Genomic DNA, 22,590 nt, shown 5'->3' with positions numbered 1-22,590 from the left:
TATTCCAATAAACTTTCACATCGACAAGATTCCAGCATTATTGATGGTAAATGAAATTGTTTATCCGTAGGTAGGGAATTGATTGAACTTTTCATTACGTTGTATATGAGAGACATGGACTATAATGCAACGATTTAAACAACAATCAGCATTATAGACGTTGACTAAGCGCAAACATACGGGATGTTATCGAAGCTTCGTAGGCATGTAAAAGCTGCTGTTTACTGTTCTTGGCATTGAAATTACACGCACTCAAACGTAGTACGTACATAATAATATACGCATGCAGGGCTGCTGCTGTGACGGCTATGATAAAAATTCGCATTGTTGTCGGGTGAAAGAAGCTCGAAATAAAAGAACCGGAGGAGGAACATTAATGGAGCGAAATAAATCATCCGTCGTGTAATCCGGCGTCTGTTGAGTTTCTCGTCTGCAAAAAGCGACTCCAAATTTGGACGACAATCATATGTTCAGACGAAATCGTACTATAACAGGACACCGACAATTAGTATTGGACTCTTCGCACTGTGTTGTGACAAAACGTTTCATAAAAATTTCAAAAAACATACGCCTGTTTTTGTCTTGAAATATGCCTTTCGAAACCAACGATTGATTGTATAACGTGTATAAAATTGACGGTAATTTAAAAAATTTCATTCTCATTACGTCGCAGGAGAATTGAAAATTGTCTTGCTATCCAGAAAAGAAAAATTTAATCAGTAACCCAAAGTATAATAATTCGTTAAGCATTCTGAAAACCTCTCAAAGTATTCGAATCAATGTAAGATAGTTTAAAGTGAAATTTGAAATTTGAAATATCTTGAACGATTATCAAAAACCGTTTAAAATTTGAGAATCTCATATAAAATTGTAAACGCTCGGCGGATTTTTTTGTTCGAAATGCAAAGACAACCGTGTTTTTTTTCTTTTTTTTTTCATTCTACTTGTCTGAATGAAAAACGCGTCCATCTGTAAGTAGCGATATAAGCACGCCCGAATTGAGGTATTTCTCGTTTCCGTTTCACCGGCATTCGATATTACCGCGTATTTACCTGGCTGTCTCGAAAGCCGGCGCCATCAGGATGAAATCCGCTACTATAGGTATACCTAAGAGACAATGAATGATTCCGATCTCGTGCTCGAATCGGGCAGGTTTTTCGCCGAGCTCTTCTCGTTCCTCCGCGTTGGAGGGAACCGCTTTTTAACCACGATATAAGCGGCATTCTGTCCCGTCGACGTCGCGACGGTTGCACGACGGGATTACTTGTACAACGTGTACATTCATACATATTTGTATTCTAGGTACGTTTTCTTATTTTTACAGCGTAATCGGCAACGAAGTATATTCGATGTGAAATTGTGACAAGTAAGTCGTTGATCCGTTTTCCGCTTAGAATTTTTTCGAGACGTCGTCTATATTCTCGTTGCTCATTAATTAAGTATTGTGATTTAGCCTTTCTACAAACGTTTTTAGTTTCTTTGAAATTTTAAAAAATTTTCCAGCAATACTTTCTCCGAGAATCTACGAAATTTTTGGGCTCGCATATCTTGGGAAACTTCTCGTTTTGGATGCAAGGATAATAAATCAAAGTACAATCAGGGGTCTTAGAATTGAGACGTATGCTTATACAAATGCAATTAATCATCACTACGAGAAATGAAAATATGTCGGCTGCTTGGGTTCTAGATTTGTAAAAAATTTCATTTCTATGCTGATTGATTACAGAAACTTAAAAACATCACTCTTACAATTTACTATATAATAATAAGAACTCTAGGTTTTACCACTAAATACTATACGCGAAGTAAAAATGCACACCTTGAACCAAAAATTCTCTAAACAGCTTTACACCTTTCAACTACTGTTGCGAATTTGAAAAGCCTTCAATTTCACGTTGTGAGCTGCTAAAATAGCCTCTGTTAAAAATGACCTTTTATATGTACTTGCATCTATAGCCACGCTTCTATTTACCTGTGTAAATTATACTCGGTATAACCACGAGACAGAATTCTTGTTGGTACGTTGGTATATATAATGAGTTGCGTAAAACGCGCAGCTGAATGGAAGGATCGTTATTGGCGTTGGTTATAGGCATAACCATTATAGGTCAGGTTTGTTGTGTATATATATATATATATACATACATGTATGTATATATACAGGTATAATTACGCGTGTATACACAATAGGAATTTTAAATAGAGTCTGAATTGCCGCAGTCATGCGAGGAGTTTTTTTGAGCAGCCGCCCGAAGATAAATAGATATGGTAAAACAGAACGATATTTAACGAGTTTTTCTTCACAATCACCAGATACGGTTCCTCATTATTTAACCACCTTCCAAACGACAGATGTTCCCGATTCAATCCTAATTGCTACATTCTGTGTTTGGGACAATTTTTATACCTGAGAGATAAGATCATTGAATTGCCTATAATATTCATTAATCATCAACTGAACTTAACTTTTTATTTCAACCAAAAAATTCATCATATCAAAGCTGACAACTTTTGTATGAAATATTTATATATATAACATCCCATGTGTAAGTGTGTGTGCTTAAAATTCAAACAGCGATAAACAAATTGCTGCCTCATTAGTTACTCATTCATTGTTACCTTCGGTAAACGCAATTATCGATATTAATTTTTTAGCTTTGAAAATGAGTTTGAAATCAGATTTTCTGCTGACCATCCGGTGTAAAACCATGCAGGTAAAAAACTTGGATTAAAGATTTGATATATGCACTAAAATAATTATGTCTAACCAATTGCTTTTATTTCATTCAATAAAACGACCCGCTTATAACAAGGTTTTATTGTAACGAAAGAAATATTTAGTTAGATTGTGAAATATTTGATCGATTTTACTTCGTAATAATATACTTCAAACTCACAGAATATTCATTTTGCTTTAATGAATGTTAAAATTTATGATTTTTTTTTCATCAAGTATACATCGTATTGGCAATTAATTCATTTCTGTGGATCCAATAAAATGATTTGATCTTCAATTAAATAGTTGATCATTCCCTGTAAATCAAGGCTTATTTGGAAGTGTACAATTTCGTGAAAATAATTGTGGTTGAATTTTTATTACCCACTTATTATTTCTTTAGATACAGAAAATTTCCTTTTTCTCACAATGCAGGTGAAGCAGCAGCGTGAGTCAGACGTTGGCTGTAGGTATGAATAATCCCGGCAATATTTATACTTGCGGATAATACTCCGCAGCCATTGCCTCGCTCAGCTGCCACTTTCCCACCGCGTGCGTTTCAAGATGAGCTTTTCTCGTTTCTTTTCTACCGCATATGTGTGTGTTAAAGTGCATTTATTATACATACAGGTATATAAAATCACAGAACACGCTATTCTCCTCACCGTCGCGTCCTCCACTCAATTGTAAGTGTGCAGTGTATGTGCTTACAGAATTCCTTTTCTTTTCACCAGAGAAAATTAACTTTGGTCTCTACAGCTATTTGAAAAAATTGAGAGAAGCTCAAGAATTCTTGCGTAACTTGTGCGGGATCTGCATATTATACGAAAGCGGTTTAAACTATTTCATCATTTTGTCTCGCGGTTGTTCTTCTGATAGGGTCGATGCAAAAATCGTTTGAAACTGCGAAACGCGTAACACTATTAATTAATTAATAACAAGCCCGAACTCTTATTGAGAGTTTATAGCTTACTCGCTTTTACTATTAATGAACGTTTTTGTCGCTCTGAATAATGCGAATCATACCTATCATAATGAAGAAGTTAAGAAGCCAACAGCTTTGAATTCGAATTTTTAATCCAGAGTTATTCATCAGAAAAAGTATTGCCGAAGTAACGAAGAGACTTTTGAACACTTGTGCCAATCCAGGCCAGCGTCTAGACGGGATGCTGGAATCGACAATAAAACTTGTGCTATTCATTCAATACCAACTTCTTCTCTCAGCTTCTGAATCCAGTATTCAAACGCTGAAGAAAGGTACGAATTGAAAAGGGAGAACGAATCCACCGATCGATAAAAAATCAGGACGTGAAATATTGCCTTTTTAAGAGATCGGACCACGTTGTGCTTGCACGACAAAAGTCCAACTGCTAAAATATTCCCAGATACAATTTCCAATGTACAGGATGCTAGTTTTATTGCACGTGACATTAATTCAGGTATACCTACAGGTATATCTATGCATACCATATCTAGAGAAGTGCGTGGCGATCCCACGTGACCATTTTGAACAATCGTATTAATTCTGGGGTTACACGGTGTTACACAATGACTCGATTCGATTTTATCGCTACGCGCAAGCGGTGCTCTGTGTTCCTGTTAAATACCTATTGTTATTCGATAATTACACGGCTATTTATAGATCGGTTTGTGCGAACGTCATTCGTATCGGTTCGATGAATATTCATTGTCAGATGCCTATTTACGGACATCTTATACACTCGCGTATATTACCTGTTTACCTGATCATTGCGGGATGGCTGAACATGATCGAAAACCACTTTCAGCATCCGTCATTAAGCATTCTAGCTTTCTATCTAATTTGCTGCTATTCTCACCACGAGAAATATTTCAGTTTAAATAGTCTCAAAAACAACGAGATTCCGCCGTAGCAGGATCGGTCTCACCTTCACAGATTTTCATTCTCTTGTCTGATCTGTTCGCAGTCGAGTCGATTTAGAAACGAATAATTTGGCCACAGAAGTTTGAAGAAATAAAGAAATAAACAATCAGAAATCAATTAATTTTGATCAATTTAATTGTCATATTTATGACGGGATAAGTTTTTAATCGTCGTAAAGAAATTTTTATTTATTAGATTTAATGTTCGAATTATTCGATTCCATTCATCGTTTTCATACATTTGTATAAATAGTTTTGGCAATGGGCGATTCAATGAGTTCTATTAAATCCCTAACCAATCCCTCGTATAAAGCATTGACTGTCCCACAACTGAGTAGAAAAATTAAATACGACACATACCAATAGTAGGACTCCTGGTCCACTTCTGGCCATTCCTCGGATACTGCAAACAATTCGAACAATTCTAACCTTAAACATATTGAAACCGATTTGAGCGTGGAAATACTTCATTTATTAGTTAGTCAATTATCAACGAGTAACAGTAGACATGTTACTTTAGTTGTGTTACTAAACTCAATACTTACAGTTTCTAAATATCACTCCCTCATTGTAGTTTACTTTATTCACTTTATTTGATACCTTCTTTCACGCTGCGCGACGCTCGACAAACGATTTTTGTTTTCGCATCTGAAACAGTTGACTCGCGCGACAGTCGTACCGACCGAACGAAACAAAATCTAGGGACACATTTTGTCCAATAAAACAATTGAAATACTCACTAATAATTGCGATGAAATAGACCGAGTGTCCCACTTCTGGTTCCGTTACGCTATTTAGAAACGAAAACGGAAATACAGATAATTCAGTACAATCAAAATCCGACACGATTTATTGACATTAGATCTTCGGTATATACTTGATTCATTTAAAAACAAACAAAAAAGTTTCTAGTAACGGAGCTCTTTCAACGTCTTTTGTTTTCTTTTCAATATATTCAAGAATCATTGTTTTCACACTTGTTCCACCTATACAACTTGGAGTAATGGAAGTTGTTTGTGCCACGTGCAAGTCCAGACTAGGTCGAAGCATGAGGTTCTAAAAAGAAAACAATTCCTATAACGAGTCAAAAATTCAAAGCATTTATCGTTTATCCGTAATAAAAAAGCGATTCAATTATGATTACGGAACGGAGGGTGAACCGATCATCGTTTCAGCATCGAATGTTTGCCAAATTTCGGGATAGTAGCATCGATCCAAGCCGATGGCACTACTGCCGTGGAAACGAGTTCAACTCAAGTGTTTGCTGGCTATGGGGTGAAGGGAAAACGCCGGTGATCGATATCCACACCAGCCGCCCGGTGTGTGTCAGGTTGATTAAATTGAACAACAGCAAACACTGTGCCAGCGAAACTGGCGCAAACTCTGAGAACAACCTTATCTGCGGCTTCCCGTCAACGCGAACAGCCATTCAGATACTCGCTCGCTTCGTTCTGCTTCCGGTGACTCCGTGAGTTTCCACTAACCATGCACATCGCGGTGTTTCTCTCAAGCCCGGTACTTTCCCACCCGGAACGTCGATATCACGATGACAATCTTCTATTTTCATATCTTACTTCAACGTTCCTGTAGTTGGCTCTTCGAAGGCACAGGATACGCGGTTCATTTTATCGAATGTGGTTCGACGCTATCTCAAAGCGAATCTGACGGTGACACAACGCCGATTGAAAGCCACATGCATCCTTCGAACACTGAGAATCAAGGACTCGCGAAACTCTCGCATGATTTCAGAACCGAACGAAAAGGTTGGGAGAAAATTTATGGAGGTAATTCCGGTTTCATCGTGATTGCATGGAATTTTTGTCACTGTCACCGATTGGTAACAAAATTGTAAATATAATTTGAGAACAGAGAGAAACTCGTTCAAAAATAATTGTTGCTTTGATCTAGTTATGCAATTTGTAAAAAAAAAAAAGATACAAGAAAATCTGCAAGTTAAAAATGTGACCATTGTACGCGGGTATAATACGAAACAGACACATGCACGCAGCTCGAGATGGTAATGGTTTGAACAATAAGCAGAATGGCACTCGGTGCGCAGGTAATACTTCTGGCTTGAGCAAGTAGGTACTGTACAACGTGTGTAAGCCATGTGAATGGGCCGCATGATTGTCGAGAGAACTAATTGTGAACACGAACAAAGTTGACGACAACTTTGCACCGCGCAGCCAATCGCGGTGGAAACTCTATGAGTATGAAACAGAGGTATATTGATGTCATGCGAATTCTCCTCATGTCAGCACAAGGTCTGACACTTTACAGCGAAGCTCGTACTCGTTGTTTCACGTTGAAAAATAGGACGTAGAAAAAACGTAAGAATTTTGAGAAACTGACCAAGAGAAAAAAGCTTTCAAGCTTTGAACGCTCCCAACGCGACTGTTCTAAATGTCTTTCCGATTTCTCGTTCCAAAGTTCTGTGTCTTGTGTATTCAAATCCGTTAGAGAGAAGCGAGTGATTCAAATTTTAGCTAAATGTGAAAAGAATGGCAGCTTATCTTACAATGAATTTTTATACCTATGCCCGAAAAAATACGAAACCTGGAAGCTGTCTTAAAAATGAAGGGGAAAAGAAACAAGTTATTTTATTAGAGAGTAGTAAAATTTTACAAAAAAACTTTTACCTACATCAGCCGAGTTTTGAGCTTGAATATTAAGACGGGCATCACGCTTCGCATGGCGTGTTTAATTTAGCTTGAAATATCTTTACAAGTGCTTCGGATGGCCAGAATTGTTACTCATCGGGATTTTTCAGTTTTATTCGATGATTCGCAGTCGCAGCTGTTTCCCCGTAAAATCATTATTTATCTAGCAGTGCACTGCCAGCATTCAAACGCTCCACTCAATACCATCGTCTAGACTGGAAATACACATCATTGCGTTCACTTCAGCGGGAATATCTGCATTGTTTCAACATCCTTCGATGCAATTTTTCATCACTATGTACAGTACGAACGTTTATTTTTTTCAAAATACACTCCAATTCAGTTCAATGACAAGTCTGACAAGAGAAACAAAAAATAAATAACAATATCGCGGTCTCAATTATGTGCTTATTTTTGAATTTGATTCATGCAAATTTTTTTCAACGATTTAAAAACAATGAAAAGTATCTTAAAAAAAATTACAATGCCGCAAAGTCAATTTAAATTCAACGCTGTACTTCGGAAAATGAAATTCAAATGTGCATTGTACCGTAGCTTTAACGAAATATGCGGCACAGGAAATAAGTTTCAAGGGTTATTTTGCGATGCACCGGTACGTTTGCTCGGCACAATAGGAGGAGAAAATGAAGTCTCGATATTATCCGACGATGAAGAGTTGGATATGAGTCTGAATGCAGTTGAATTTGCATATCTATAATCCGGCCACACGGGACCCCAGACGATACCTTGCTTCTGGATTTGACTTTACATTTCGTCGACACGGAACATGTGGAATCCACGCAGACTGAATAGAAAAAGTTTTTCTTTTACCGATAATCGTTTCAACCAGCGTAAAGAAGCTTTTCTGCTGAAGAAAAAAAAACTATGTACATCATGTGTTTGACTTTTAAAGACGAAGTTTTGTTGTTTCTTTCTCAACTCGAAACGTTCGCTAATTATTCTTTCACTCATTAGACTCTGCCTCGTTAGCGCGATATGGCTGATAATTCGATTAGTGTATCTCGGACGTATTCTATAAGACATCTGCATCGTTGGAAGACGCTTTTAAAACTTTTATTATAGCGATCCTTATTTCGTTTACCGCGTTCTCTGTTCAATTGACGAATGATTTCAAACTGATCCTCTTTAGATCCTAGAGATCTTAATTAATCTTCAAGATCTGAAACCATTGCGGTACAACATGTATCCCATAAATTTACACCGTGTACCAAAGTCTATATAGAGATATTCTTAGTACTAGGAAAATTTCTTTTATGAATCCTCAAGATTAATTCAACTTGAGTCAGTATAATTCAATCGCCGAGACTTAATTAAAATTCCATTCACACCGATATCGCATTTTTATTACAATAATAGCCAGTTTGACTTATAGTAAACTTTATCTGCGCCAACAATTACTGCAAATCGTTGCTTGTATCTATCATTCATATCGCGCAATCATACAAAGACCTAAATTTGTTTATAATTTCCAGAAATAGAAGATTTTGTCAACCATTTCTCTAATTTTGGTTGCAAAATATTTTTCCCACAGAAACTTAGCAGTCTCGAATCCGAAGGCAAAGCAGAACCTTACATAAAATACTTGAAAAAATTGGGTATATTCGAATTGATTGAGTTCTCTGCTTTTCTCTTCACGGTTCAACTGCAGTATCGCAGGCTATACAGTGCCGTGAATGTATTCGTTAGCAGTTCAGAGCACAATGCCTCAATCAGAACCTCGAGTGTTTACAAGTCTTGTATTTAATATTCTTTTATAACAAGCTGCTGCAGGGCGTAAGAATACAGCACATCGTCTGCATTGAGAGAAAACTGTATTACGGATCGTAATGAATATTTATTGCACAAGTGAAGGTAAAAATCTGTGCCTGTGAGTGACGCAGTCTGATTGCGTGTAAAAGCTCTATATTGATATAATCATGAAAATATTTGTACAGCTGCGGTAAATGGAATTACTTCATAATTAAGGATGATCGAGAATGATTCTTTCAAGATTTAAGTCTGTGTTCGATGATCAAGAAACATTGGTGTAATTATTTTTATCCAATTCATTTCCTAATTAAAGCTTGAAGCTTCTGCCATATAACAAAAAGAAATCGATCACATTTGTTCTTGGTTGGATTTTTAAAAATTTGTTTTTGTCTTTTCTTGCAAAAAGAGAAAACTAATCTTGCAGATACGTGTTGCATTGAACATTTCAATTATAACGAAACCGGCTGCACAGCTCATCGTCGGAGTCTGCGATTAATCGAATGACGTTCCGAAAGCGCCTGCGGTTGAGCAACTCGCTTTACGCAGGCGTAACGCGGCGTTCGCCGAATCGAATCAAAGTCTCCCATTCGCACGGCGCAATTTAGGCTTCGCTCAAAATGCAGACTATTCAGTGACGCTAACTTCGTTGCCGTAGGCTAATCGGATTACGAACTATACTGATCCTCTGGTAACTACACACGCAGAATTAGACTTCTGACCGACGGCACCCTGGGGAGAAAAATTGAAGTGGAAAAGGCTCGAAAATCAACTCTGCTAGAGATGAAGCGTTACTAAAGGCACTCAGCACTCTCACTAATTTATCGATTTCAAATTATAATCAATTACCGTACTCATGAACGGTTCGAATGTCGCTCAGCATGGTAGTTTACACAATTGTAAAAAAATACACTGTTCTTCATCCAGAATCTAAGAATCTTGATTCAGTGTAACAAGATATACGTATATGCACTCGGAGAATTTTTCTTACTCTTTTAATTGTAAGAAAATCGTTCTGCAGACGAATTTTGAAAGACAGTTTTTTTCAGGGGACACAAGATTTTCTTGCGGAAATCATTATAAATCAAACCATATTGTTTTGAGATTGCAAGAAAATTTAATTCAATTAAATATACTTACACATTCGAAATCCCAATATTGATTTAGTCACGAAGTGGCCTTGGGTATATCTAACAAAATTCTTTTACACAATTTACTAAATCTATTCAGCCAATAAAGTAACGTCAAATCATCCAAATCGCCGAAGTCACCAATCGGTTACCGCAACCAAACTGAAAAATATTTTCTTACAGTAGAAAAATACCTTCTGCAACGGGTCGGAGATCTTTTTTCGTTAGAAAAGTAAGGTGAGAAATTATTATTAGAATAGGCTCCAGTCGCCAATCTAGAAAAAAATGTGGTATAATTCCTCTGTCGGTGTTGTATGTTGCATTAAAATTTATCGATGTTAAAATTATATAAAAACAAACATTTTTTTTTTCATTCTAGCAATTGGAAAATCGTTCCACAATCTTTACAAAATGATTTCACAATGTAAATCAGATTTTTCAATCGCAACATTTAATCTCTCCGATTGTGGTACGAAGGCTTTTCTCGATGAGTCCTCGGCCCTGATCGGAGCGTGATGAACATCCTCGAAGTTCGACCTATAGATAGATTCCTATCGAGTCAACGTGCATCTGCATGCAGATTGCGTAATTAGCATCAAACGCAGAATCCATATTATACCAACTCCTGGAACCCACGTATGTCAGTGCATGTGTCGTGCCGTATAATAAGCAGTAAATATACGTACATAACACATGTTACATGCAGCAGAACGTTGAGCTATGCTGTTTGAAAACGCGCCTCCAGAGCCCTTGAAAAACTCGATGCATACGCGGATATAAACTACTCGTTTTTCCGATGTGTCTGGTTCTCCGTTTTGTCTCTATTTTCGAGCAATTTCTGCACTGCATCAACCGCCGCGGCAATGAAAGGAACAGAAATGAACGAAACTCGGGACAAATCGGAAAATACGCCTCTGGCCAGCTCATTTGCCGCAATATTATGCATGCATTTTATAATATATAAGCACGAAGAAAATACAAAATAAAAAAACAACACATTGTTCAAATTGGAAACAACTTCAAAAATGAGAATATGCCGAGAATTTCTTATGTCTCGGAACACTGAGATTGTTTTCAATTATAGAATTCATATTTCGGTATCATTTGCGCATGTCGATATTAATTAGATGATACTTATAGGTATACGTATACACACAGAGAACAATCAACTTCGTTATCGATTTAGGAAGAGAACTTTATCGATCGCAAGCTACACAGTTTTTAATTGAGTTATTAGAAAGATAATCAAATGGCAATTGATCGTCTGTGATTGATATATAATAACATTACGGAGATACGAATTTACGACACGCTTTAAAAATTAGGCGAGAAATAAATTTTCGGGTGAAACGTAGAGTTTGACGGTTTGCTGAGGCCAAAGTGGCGTCTGAATTGTAAACGAAACACTCGACAAGCTCTGAAAATTAAACACAATTCAACGTCTACGTCAATCAAGGTCGGGGTTTTATTATCGAGTGTAAAAATGCACCGTTTCAAATTTTAACATGCAACTTTTATTCCACTTTAGAAAGAACCTGAGAGTTTTCTGCACTGGAGTTTCGTCGATCATAGATTTTTGGAAGAAACTCGCAGTGTAAGAGTTTCCATTAATTGTATTTCACTACCGTTTCATGTCAGGAATAAAATTACCTTAAATTATTTTAACGTTCAGCTTCGTTAGTTTCCCTTACGCTTTTTGCATCTCTGAGTTTCTCTATATTTTTCTCCGAAATGGTTGGAAATGGAAGTTTAAATCCTCGAAGAAGTCCTCGTATCATATTGATAAACAAGATAGGAACTGAACTGATATCGATTTTCACTATTGACAGGGCTCATTGTTATATATAACCCAGGAAGTGCAAGAGGATGGTAGCAAGTGTGGTAATTAAGAAACAAAAATAATAATTCAAGAGCAATGCGCTGCTGACGTTCGTTGAAAAGAAAGAAACCGTGTATTTGGATTGACAGAATAATAAAAATTTGCACACATGTTCAGTGCAATAAAACGTCTCAATCCACAATAATGTTCAATCAGCTGGATCTAAGAAACCAGTGAAGCCACGTAGGAGTTTGCTTCGTCGAAAACGGAGGACAATACCGAATTAACTTCGCTGTTGATCTGTTTGATGGCGATCCTCTTGACGACTGGTATTGCGGTATTAATAACGGCGTTGGCCATCCAGTCAGTCAGCACGTTGCCACCTAGCTTGGCAGTGGTTCGTCTATGGTTGGAATTTAAAATATTTGAAATATTTTTAACAAGGTAATCATGTCGAATAGTATGAAATTTCACAGTTCTAATCATTGAATTCAGTGAATTTAAAGACATCGGTATATAAGTTGGTAGCATAACTTTGCCCTGCAGACAAATCCATTTTTGGTAGAGAAAAAAATCACCCGATAAATTAAACCGAATCTTTCTCAACTTACCCGATGCTGTTGATCGCGAAGGAATCGAAAGCGAATGTATAATTTTTCAAGTTTGTACTCAATCCCACGGTGGTGTCGATCTTCCTGACGGTTATCTTAGCGGTTCCACTCTCTTTCAGACTGCCCAAGAGTTTCGCGTAGTACGTGTAAGCGACCTGAAATGATGAAGTGTCGAAAAATGATGGAGAGAATTGAAATCAGGAGGTTACAGTTTGTCTTGTACACCTTCGGTAATTACTCACCGCTGTTGTGTCGACCCCCATGTTAGCATCGAAACTGAGAGTTTCTCCATCGTATCCAAGGTTTACGTCGCCGTAACGTTTCACTGATGACAAACCAGTCAACGCTCCGTCGTAGAGCGAAAGGCGTCCACTATAGGTGATCAACAGTGGCTTCTGCACGAAAAAAAAAACAAAAAAAACGTCACAACGGAATGAAATAGGAGCATTACTTAGGGTGATTTACAATAAAAATTAAAGCTTTAATCCTTCCAGTACAATAGTTAAGTTGCATTTTATAACTGAGTAAATACATCAGACTGCTGCGTGAATTGTCATCCTGGTTGCATATTGAGTTGACAATATTTTCGCCGCACTGTTCACGCAAGAAATTATACTTGTGAATCTAGGGGACACAGTGCAGTTTGAGGTATACTTTGACATCGGAAATCATTGCTGATTTCCAAGTGACAAAGCCTTCGGATTTTTACCGGTCTTTCACTGCCGAAAGTGATCAGCAGTATGGGATTCACTTTCTGGATACAAGCTAATCCAGATCCACGTTGAGTCAGGTCAGTGACGTTAGGTGAGAAGCTGAATTCTCGGGTTCCCTCACTTTCCCTGTAAAGTCACTCTCGCTTTCAGCCACGTTTCAAATCTTTCTGGAGTAAGGCCTCACTTTCCACTGCCTTGAACCGAAGACCTGGATCTTCACTGGGTGGCCTCCTTACCTCCATACCTCCTTCACCTCGGCATCGTGCTTTTCGTTTCGCGACCCACCAGTTTCTACTCCTGGCGATCATTCGTTTCGACCCCTTCGAAGTTCTCTCTGCGAATCTTGCCTTCGATCACAATTGACTCCTTTCGACCACCCGCAGCAAATCCTTCGCGTGGTCAACATTTGATACTTGCTAATTAGTCTCGTTCCAATCGTAGTGTAATTCCTCGTGTTCGACCCAAACCCTTAGCATGGTTGCTGAACAGTGTTACTCGACGTCACATTCGTTCCCTGGCAGAAATGATATCCCCGGAGTGTCTAAGTCGTCCGGTCCACCCTGATCTCGACGCGAGGATCGTCGATGTGTTCCTTCTGAACTCTGGACTCGATACCTGGTTTAGGAGTAAGTCAGACTTGCGGTGACCCGGTGACCCAACTTTCGCCCGCAAGAATCTGTCAGCAGATCTTGACAGATTTCACTCTCGCTTTCGTTGAAGGTTTCAAGCCTAGAAATCAATTTCGAAGGCCTTGGTTCTCGCCTCAGCTTTCACCCTACGAGTGACCGACTCGTTCCAGTGACCCAAAACTTTCCTTTTCCTCATCTTGCCCTCGAAGCCCACTTTCCCCGTTACTGCTTTCGGGTCACTCGTCGCTTGAACTAGATCCATACTTCAGCCAAGAGTCCCATCCAGGCCAGAGTCGCTGGCTAAGTCGACCATCCAACGGTCACTTTTTCTTTCGTTCTAGAGATGCTCACGTAGCCAGAACACCAGTGCAAGTAAGTTTGGTTTCTTTACACTTTCCCCAACTTCATTCAAGTCGAGTTCATCGGTTGAAAGTCGATTCATCATTTCACATGAACGTTTTTGAACGTTTGCAGGGTGTGATTCATGCTCAACATCTGTGCGTTTGATAGTTCGCATGATCATGACTTGTTGATTAATATCCGCTAAATTTTCTAAGTCTGTATAATATCTTGATATCATTGACAAAAAATAATATAACTTTAATTAAAATCACGCCTTCGCAAAACAAATAATAATCGCACCAAAGATTGGGAATCGCACCCTTATACAAGATCACGTTCCTGCAATTTTCGCTGAGCAACTAATCATCGTCATCGATAACGATAATCGAACCGATACAACTTTACCAACGCTATAATAATATTAATTTATCGGGCACTCATTAGCTTGCATTGAGATCATCTCGAGTAGTTAATTTGTTTTTTCAAAGACTTAAAACACCTGGTTAATCAATTAGGATCAAGGATCGCACGATCACCGCGAAACTTTTAATTTTAGAAGAATAAAAACGCGGAATGCGATTATTTCGCGGATTAAAATTCCGTTATTTTGTTACGCAGCCTATATGTGAATACATATATGAAGTCTTATGAAGTTCAACTTGTATCTGTACCCTAGAGCATAAATTACAACCCTAAATCATTAATCATGTAATTCGTAAGATTACCACTGAAATTTATTCTGCCAGTTTTAATTATCTGCTAATTTTCTTCTAATCTATCTTCAGCAATTAAATTTAACTCCAACTTACCACGGAGAACGATTCCGTGACGTTCGGAATTGACAGTGGCTCAAGACTACTTGAACTAATGAAAGTCTGCAGATTTCCTACCACTTCGTCCACATAGTCGTTTAGGTTGGCCGAATAGGTGGAACGTTTTCTGTAAAACAAGCGCACTTTGATCAAAAACCCGATGATTGCTTACGTCGTTACATCAGCGATGAAAGCTTATTCAAAAAAAAAGTATTAAAAAAATTTTCAAACTGATACATCTGACACAAAAAAATTATTCGGTCTTCGAATCTCAGGGTGTTTCTGCAAAGTTATAGAAATTCCTTGTTCAAATATGGCATATATATTGTTTTTGCTAATCCTTGAACTCAATTAGTCTTATTCCACTCAGGAATCAAGCATAAATTCAGGGCAACAAATTTCAGAATAATAAGCTTATTTTAATTGTCAAATCAAAAACAAGAAGCTGCGTGAATAACGCATGTATCTTACTGGCGCGTGTTGGCCGCAGAAGCCACCGCTACGAGGACAAAGAACAGTGCCAGAACGGTCTTCATGGTGATGAGACAGTGACTGGAGTCTACAACTACAATGTTCTATTTTATAGATTTTTCGCAAAAATCATTGAGATTATCTCGCCGAGATTATTTACAGACGACGTAAAACTTCTTATATTATATTATCGGTCACCACAACGTTCGCAGTATCCGATAAACGCGCATTCCTATATTACAGATAAAACGCGTTTGGATAAAATCTCGGCATTTGTGTACAACAATTATATTGGTATTTATATACACCAAAGATTATTAACCATTTTCATCTTCAACCGTAGCTTGAAAATACAGTACTAGGTGAAAAATGAGAATGCGTTTTGTTTCAGTCAGCGAAAATCTAGTACACGATATTATTCTTTTCAACCATGGTGATACCAAGTCGTACCAAATTTTCTAGTCATTCCAACAATATTCAAATTTCTTAGTATATACCCATATCTCAATTTTTCTTAGCATATAACCATTTCTTCCGAAGAAACATCGCGGCATTGTGTGTTTCGTTTTTTCTCAAAATTTTGCAATTACCTACGATGAACACAGGCACAAGACTATCTTTAGGAAACCATTCACGATCTCGTCCCAAAGCTCTATGAGGGAAAAAAAACATCAAGACGAAACCAGAGTTTTTAAAATGATTTTTGCATTGTGAAAAAGACGGGTGAAAGAATCAGAAAAATTTATTACTTCAATTAGCTTTATCAGCAAACGAGGTTCCGTCCTTTGTAATTCGATTGAATCAAGCGGCGAGATAACCGATATTCGACGATCAAAAACACACAATGAAAAATTGTTAATTTTTATGTTATGTTTGTTCAATAGAAATCGCGTGTGTACACCTATCTCCAATCTGATTGAAAGGATATGTACACATAATCGATTATATTATAGTCTGGTGGTGATATCGACCGTTTAATGAGCCACCTGATTGGCACCTGCACCACTTGATTGCTCGAATATACATGTATGTATGATCGATCATGCTGGATCATACACGCAGTGGAAAAGTGTGGATTTTGTCGGTTACTATGATCATCTTATTTCATGAATTAATAATATTTTGAGTTTACTCATACCACCGTATGATAATTATATTTCTTCTCAGTTGTTTCAATTCCTGTAAATTATGATGCAAAATCTGTAACCGTTACTCAAATTTATCAATTCTTACTGCAGTTTATTATACACATAAATTGAGAGTTGAAAATTGTTGAACGAAAATATCAGGTCAAATTTTCCGATGATAAACATATAATTTGATATTTTTTAGAAAAAATTTCCGAATGGGTGAAGTATTACATTTGAAAGTTATATTGCGCACTCATAATTGGCATATACTCGTAACGAAAGTACTCACCAATTGCTTTTTATCTACTTTGTGCCGAGTACATTGGAATTGCCTCAATCTTTTGTTACACATTTCTATAACTTGTACAATTTCCGCAGTGCGCAAATGTAACCGATAGCTATAGCAGAGCAGATTTGACTTCGCGTCCTCCGTGCAGAATTTCATTCGCTAATTTATCGTCGGTTAGTAATTAACTGTTTATACATATATATATATATAAATATATGGATAGGAATTTTCTGTAGAATGATAGAAAAATTGGAAAATCAAATTTTTTATCAACCAGGGTCACTGCATGTAAATATTCTTATGAATAATAATCCGTTTTTCTGTATTTACTTTCAGTATAAAAAAATATTACAACTGTCCTGAAGGAGTCAAAAAAACGGGGTGTTTGAAATAAATTTCCGTAAACACTCTATATTAAGGACTTCCATTTATTGTATTTTACTGCCATTTTACGTGAGGAATAAAATCACCGTAATTTACATTACGATTCAGCGTGAGACGCAAGTTCAGCTTCGTTAGTTTGCTGTACGCTTTTTTCTGCTTTCTGTTTCTCCGTGTTATTCTGCAAAGTCGTTATGGAAGTTTAATCCTCGAAGAATCTCTCGTATCGTATAGATGAATTCGACTGATATACCGACTCTCACCATTGACGAAGTTTATTTTCAGATGTTTGAGGAAGTTGGAAAGGATGGTGGCAAGTGTGGTAATATTAAAAAACAAAAACAGTAACTCAAGAGCAATGCGCTGCAAAGCTTCCGTGAAGAGACAGAGAAGTGTATTTAGGATAACTGCGTAATGAAAATTTGCACACAAGTTTGTTGGTTTAAAGTGTCTCAATCAACAATGTTCATTCAGATAAGTCTAAGAACGCAGTGAAGTCACGTAGGTGTTAGCCTGGTCAACAACGAACGACATAACCGAATTAACTTCGGTTTCCACCTGGCTGACGATGCTGCTCTTGGAGGCTGCTAATATGATGTCAATAACGGCATCGACAAGCCAGTCAGTCAGCGAGTTGCCATTCAGCTCGGCAGTGGTTGATCTGAAGTCAGAATTTGAAAAAAGTTTAAATATTTTGAATAAGGTCATTACGACGAAGGCTATGAATTGTCAAGCGTTCTAATCCCGGTTCTTTACTATTCGATTTTGGTGAATTTTAGGGTAACGGTATATAAGTTAGTCGCACAACTTTCCCCCTGCAGACAAACCCATTTTCTATAAAAGAATTTTTTTTAAATCCTCCCTTTCGACTGAACCGAACCTTTCTTGACTCACCCAACGCTGTTGATCTCAAAGGAATCGAAAGCGATTGTGTAATTGTTCACGTTTGCGCTAAAGCCTACAGTGCTATCGATCTCTTTGACGGTTACAGTTGCGCTTCCAGTCTCATGAAGACTGCCCAAAAGTTTCGCGTAGTAGGTGTAAGTGCCCTGAAATGAAGCGTGGAAAATTCAAAAACAGAATTAAATCAGAAGGTTTTAATTTATATTGTATACCACTGGAGATTGCTCACCGTTGATTCGTCGACTCCCATGTTAGCATCCAAACTCAGAGTTTGACCATCGTATCCAAGGTTCACGTCGCCGTAACGTTTCACTGATGACAAACCAGTCAACTCTCCGTCGTACAGCGAAAGGCGTCCACTCCAGGTGATGAGCAGTTCTTTCTGAAAAAAATAACGTCAAAATGTGATTAAACAAAATGATTACTCAGGCTCGAATGTATAATCAAAATTACAGCATCAATCCTTGCAATACAGAAGTCAAGTTGCATTTTATAAACGGGCAAAAACATCAGAGTGCGAAGTTGTCTGTCACCCCTGGTGCAATGTACATTGGATTGACGACATTTTCGAGAGGTTATTCAGTCGAATAATTAGTGCATTTCCAGGTATACTTTGACATCGGAAATCACTATTGATCTCCGAGTGACAAACCCTCCGGAAATTTTACCGGCACAACCGATCTTTCACTGCTCAACACGCTCAGCAGGACGGGTTTCACTTTCTGGATACAAGCTAATCCAGATCCACGTTGAGTCAGGTCAGTGACGTTAGGTGAGAAGCTGAATTCTCGGGTTCCCTCACTTTCCCTGTAAAGTCACTCTCGCTTTCAGCCACGTTTCAAATCTTTCTGGAGTAAGGCCTCACTTTCCACTGCCTTGAACCGAAGACCTGGATCTTCACTGGGTGGCCTCCTTACCTCCATACCTCCTTCACCTCGGCATCGTGCTTTTCGTTTCGCGACCCACCAGTTTCTACTCCTGGCGATCATTCGTTTCGACCCCTTCGAAGTTCTCTCTGCGATTCTTGCCCTCGATCACAATTGACTACTTTCGACCACCCGCAGCAAATCCTTTACGTAGTCAACATTTGATACTTGCTAATTAGTCTCGTTCCAATCTTAGTGTAATTCCTCGTGTTCGACCCAAACCCTTAGCATGGTTGCTGAACAGTGTTACTCGACGTCACATTCGTTCCGTGGCAGAAATGATATCCCCGGAGTGTCTAAGTAGTCCGGTCCACCCTGATCTCGACGCGAGGATCATCGAGGTGTTCCTTCTGAACTCTGGACTCGATATCTGGTTTAGGAGTAAGTCAGACTTGCGGTGACCCGGTGACCTAACTTTCGCCCGCAAGAACGAAGTCAGCAGATCTTGACAGATTTCACTCTCGCTTTCGTTGAAGGTTTCAAGCCTAGAAATCACTTTCGAAGGCCTTGGTTCTCGCCTCAGCTTTCACCTTGCGACCGACCGACTGGTTCCGATAACCTAAAACTTTCCTTTTGCAATGACAATCCCACAATATATTCTAAATAATATCCTTATACGAGATCATGTTTCTGCAATTTTCGCTGAGTGACTTATCATGATCATCGATAACGGTAATGGTACCGATATAATTTTAGCCACTCTATAATAATATAAATTTACCGGGCACTCATTAGCTTGTATTGAGATCGTCCGGAGCAATCAATTGGCTTTGTCAAAGATTATCAACACCTGAGTAGATCGATTACTGCGTTATTTATGTACTCGCGGGGATCATACAATCCCGCGAATCTTTCGATTTCATAAAGACGAAAATATCGAGAGCGATTTTTTCACGCATCGAAACATTCTCATCATTTTATTACGCAACCTATATATAAACAATAAACATATCCATTGAATTCTGTAAAATTTAACTTGTATTCGTATCCTTATAGAGCGAAAAGTACAGCCTTGCATCAGGGCTCATCGAATTTATAAAATTGCAACTCAAATTTATTCTGCCAGCTTTTTTCTCTGCTAATTTTCTAATAATCAGTTTCCTGCAATTAAATTTAACTCCAACTTACCACGGAGAAGGATTCCGTCACGTTAGGAATTGACAGCGGCTCAAGATCACTTGCACTGACGTACGCCTGGATATTGTCTATGACTGTGTCGACGTAGTCGTTCAAGGTAACCGAATAGGTGGTGGACCGTTTTCTGTAAAACAAACGCGATTAATTGTAAGTCGAAAATCCGATGGTTGCATACATCGTTATATCAGCGATGGAAGGCTTATTGAAAAAGAACGCCAAAAACATTCAGAACTTCTATATCAATATCAAAAATTACTTCGCATTCAAATCTCGGGGTGTTCCGGAAAATTTACAGAAATTCTTTATTGAAGGTTCGCGTAGAACTCAACTTGTCTCAATCCACTCAGGAATCAAGCTAATTTTATTTAAAAAAATGTCAGAATAATAAGCTGCTTTCCTAATAATTGAGGATGCTAGAAACAAAATCCAACCATCGAAATATTTTTTTTCAATTCCATTATAGACTGACAATATGTTTAATCAACGAATTGGATAATGGATTACAAGGCTGCAACTGTAATTAGTCAATTTCAATTCATCTGATTTTTCTGTCTAGCTTGATGCAATTATGCTCGATACGAATAAATAAAAATAAAAATCTACGAAATCAGAAACTACATTAGGTGTAGCGCAACCATATGGTGATATCTCTAAAATAAACTAAATATGGGAAGAGTTGATTGCCGTCTAGATTCTCTATCGTCAACTATCGATAATTGGATTAAGTATCTTTGCTATCGTAGGTCTGCCGATTTGAAACTTCACAAATTTTGGCAAGTGAAGGATCTGATTCCGAATCATTATTTCGGGGGTGTATAAATATTTTAACTATCAACTCAGAAACAAGAAGCCGCGTGAATACGCGAGTATCTTACTGGTGCGTTTTGGCCGCAGAAGCCACCGCTACGATGACGAGGAACAGTGCCAGAACGGTCTTCATGGTGATGAAACAGTGACTAGACCCCGTTACTAAAATGTTTTATTTTATAGATTTTTTGCAAAAATCATTGAGATTATCTCGGCGAGATTACTTACTCACGACGAAAAAGCTTTCAGATTATATTATCGGTCACCATAACGTTCGCAGTATGCGATAAACGCGTATTTCTATATATTACAGATAAAACTCGTTCAGATCATATCTCGGCATTTGTATACAACAATTATATTGGTATTTATATACACCAAAGATGTTTCTAGTTATGGTTAATGTACGGTTGTTCACCGTTTTCGTTTTCAACCGTAGCCCAAAAATACAATACTAAGTGAGTAATAAAAGTGCGTTCTGTCTCTGTAACCGAAAATCTAAATCGTTAATAACAACGTTATTATTATTGCTTCACCAAACTTAGTATCTCATCATCACGCGCTGTGACCGGGATTCTTTATTCATATTTTTTGATGTTAAAAAAAATTCTTCAACTTTCTATACCTATAAAAAGATGTTGTTAAATCCTTGAAGTTAGCTTTTTTAAGACATAAGATGCATGAAGTTAGCTCTTCAAGATATCCGAAGCTAGCTTGTGGTTTTCGGTATCTAGGTCCTGAATCTCGTGGTTTGCGCATCCAGTTTTGTCCAGCGACGAGCGGGGTTGGCGCGCAAAGTGCGCAGGGCCGAAATTAATAAGTAGATAATCTTTTTATTAGGTACATTTCTTTCGAAGAAACGTTGCGAAAATTTTTCTTCCGCAACCATTCACGATCTCGTCCTAAAACCCCATGACAAAAAAGAGCAAAGATCAAAGAGAAATCAGGGTTTTTAATTTGATTTTTGCGTCGTCAAGAAAACAGGTGAAGGAATCACAAAAATTTATTACTTTAATTAGCTTTATCAACAAATGAGGTTCCGTACTCTGGAATTCGATTGAATCAAGCGGCGAGATGGCCAATACTTGACGGCAAAAAAAAAATACAACGAAAAAAAAAATTGTTAATTTCGTTGTGGCAAAAAACTGGTATCAAACCTTCATCGTGAATTATGTGCGATAGAAATCGCGTGTCTACACCTTTGTGTGATCTGATTACGATATGTACAGATAATCAATTACATTATAGTCGATGGTGATATCGAGCGTTTAATGAGCCACGTGACTGGCACCTGCACCGCTTGATTGCTCGAATATACATGTATGTATGATCCATCATGCTGGATCTCACACGCTGTGGAAAAGTGTCGATTTTGTCGGTTACTATGATCATCTTATTTCATGAATTAATGATATTTTTAGATTACTCATACCACCGTATAATAA

The 22,590-nt window shown here is 37.9% G+C and overlaps 1 protein-coding gene across 3 annotated transcripts; it reads right to left on the bottom strand.

The window, feature by feature from the left end:
* Positions 1 to 12,156: 12,156 nt before the first annotated feature.
* LOC124408603 (mite allergen Der p 7-like) lies at positions 12,157 to 21,350 on the bottom strand. 3 transcript variants are annotated; one of them, XM_046885638.1, is made up of 6 exons: positions 21,214 to 21,350; positions 20,330 to 20,462; positions 18,505 to 18,657; positions 18,267 to 18,421; positions 18,014 to 18,033; positions 12,157 to 12,377 (listed from the first exon to the last, which is right to left on the bottom strand). In XM_046885638.1, exons 1-6 carry the CDS (start codon positions 21,276 to 21,278, stop codon positions 12,217 to 12,219), a joined length of 687 nt encoding a protein of 228 aa, XP_046741594.1. In that variant the 5' UTR covers positions 21,279 to 21,350; the 3' UTR covers positions 12,157 to 12,216. The 3 variants fall into 3 exon arrangements, with proteins under 3 accessions (XP_046741594.1, XP_046741595.1, XP_046741593.1); XM_046885639.1 differs by lacking the exons at positions 18,014 to 18,033; positions 18,267 to 18,421; positions 18,505 to 18,657; positions 20,330 to 20,462; positions 21,214 to 21,350 and adding exons at positions 12,606 to 12,760; positions 12,848 to 13,000; positions 15,099 to 15,228; positions 15,573 to 15,655 and having other exon boundaries at positions 12,157 to 12,397; XM_046885637.1 differs by lacking the exon at positions 12,157 to 12,377 and having other exon boundaries at positions 17,748 to 18,033.
* Between the last annotated feature and the right edge of the window lie 1,240 nt (positions 21,351 to 22,590).

The sequence above is a fragment of the Diprion similis genome, chromosome 8 (genome assembly GCF_021155765.1).
Source record: "Diprion similis isolate iyDipSimi1 chromosome 8, iyDipSimi1.1, whole genome shotgun sequence".
Lineage (NCBI taxonomy): Eukaryota > Metazoa > Arthropoda > Insecta > Hymenoptera > Diprionidae > Diprion > Diprion similis.
This window is presented reverse-complemented; position numbering and strand designations above follow the sequence as displayed.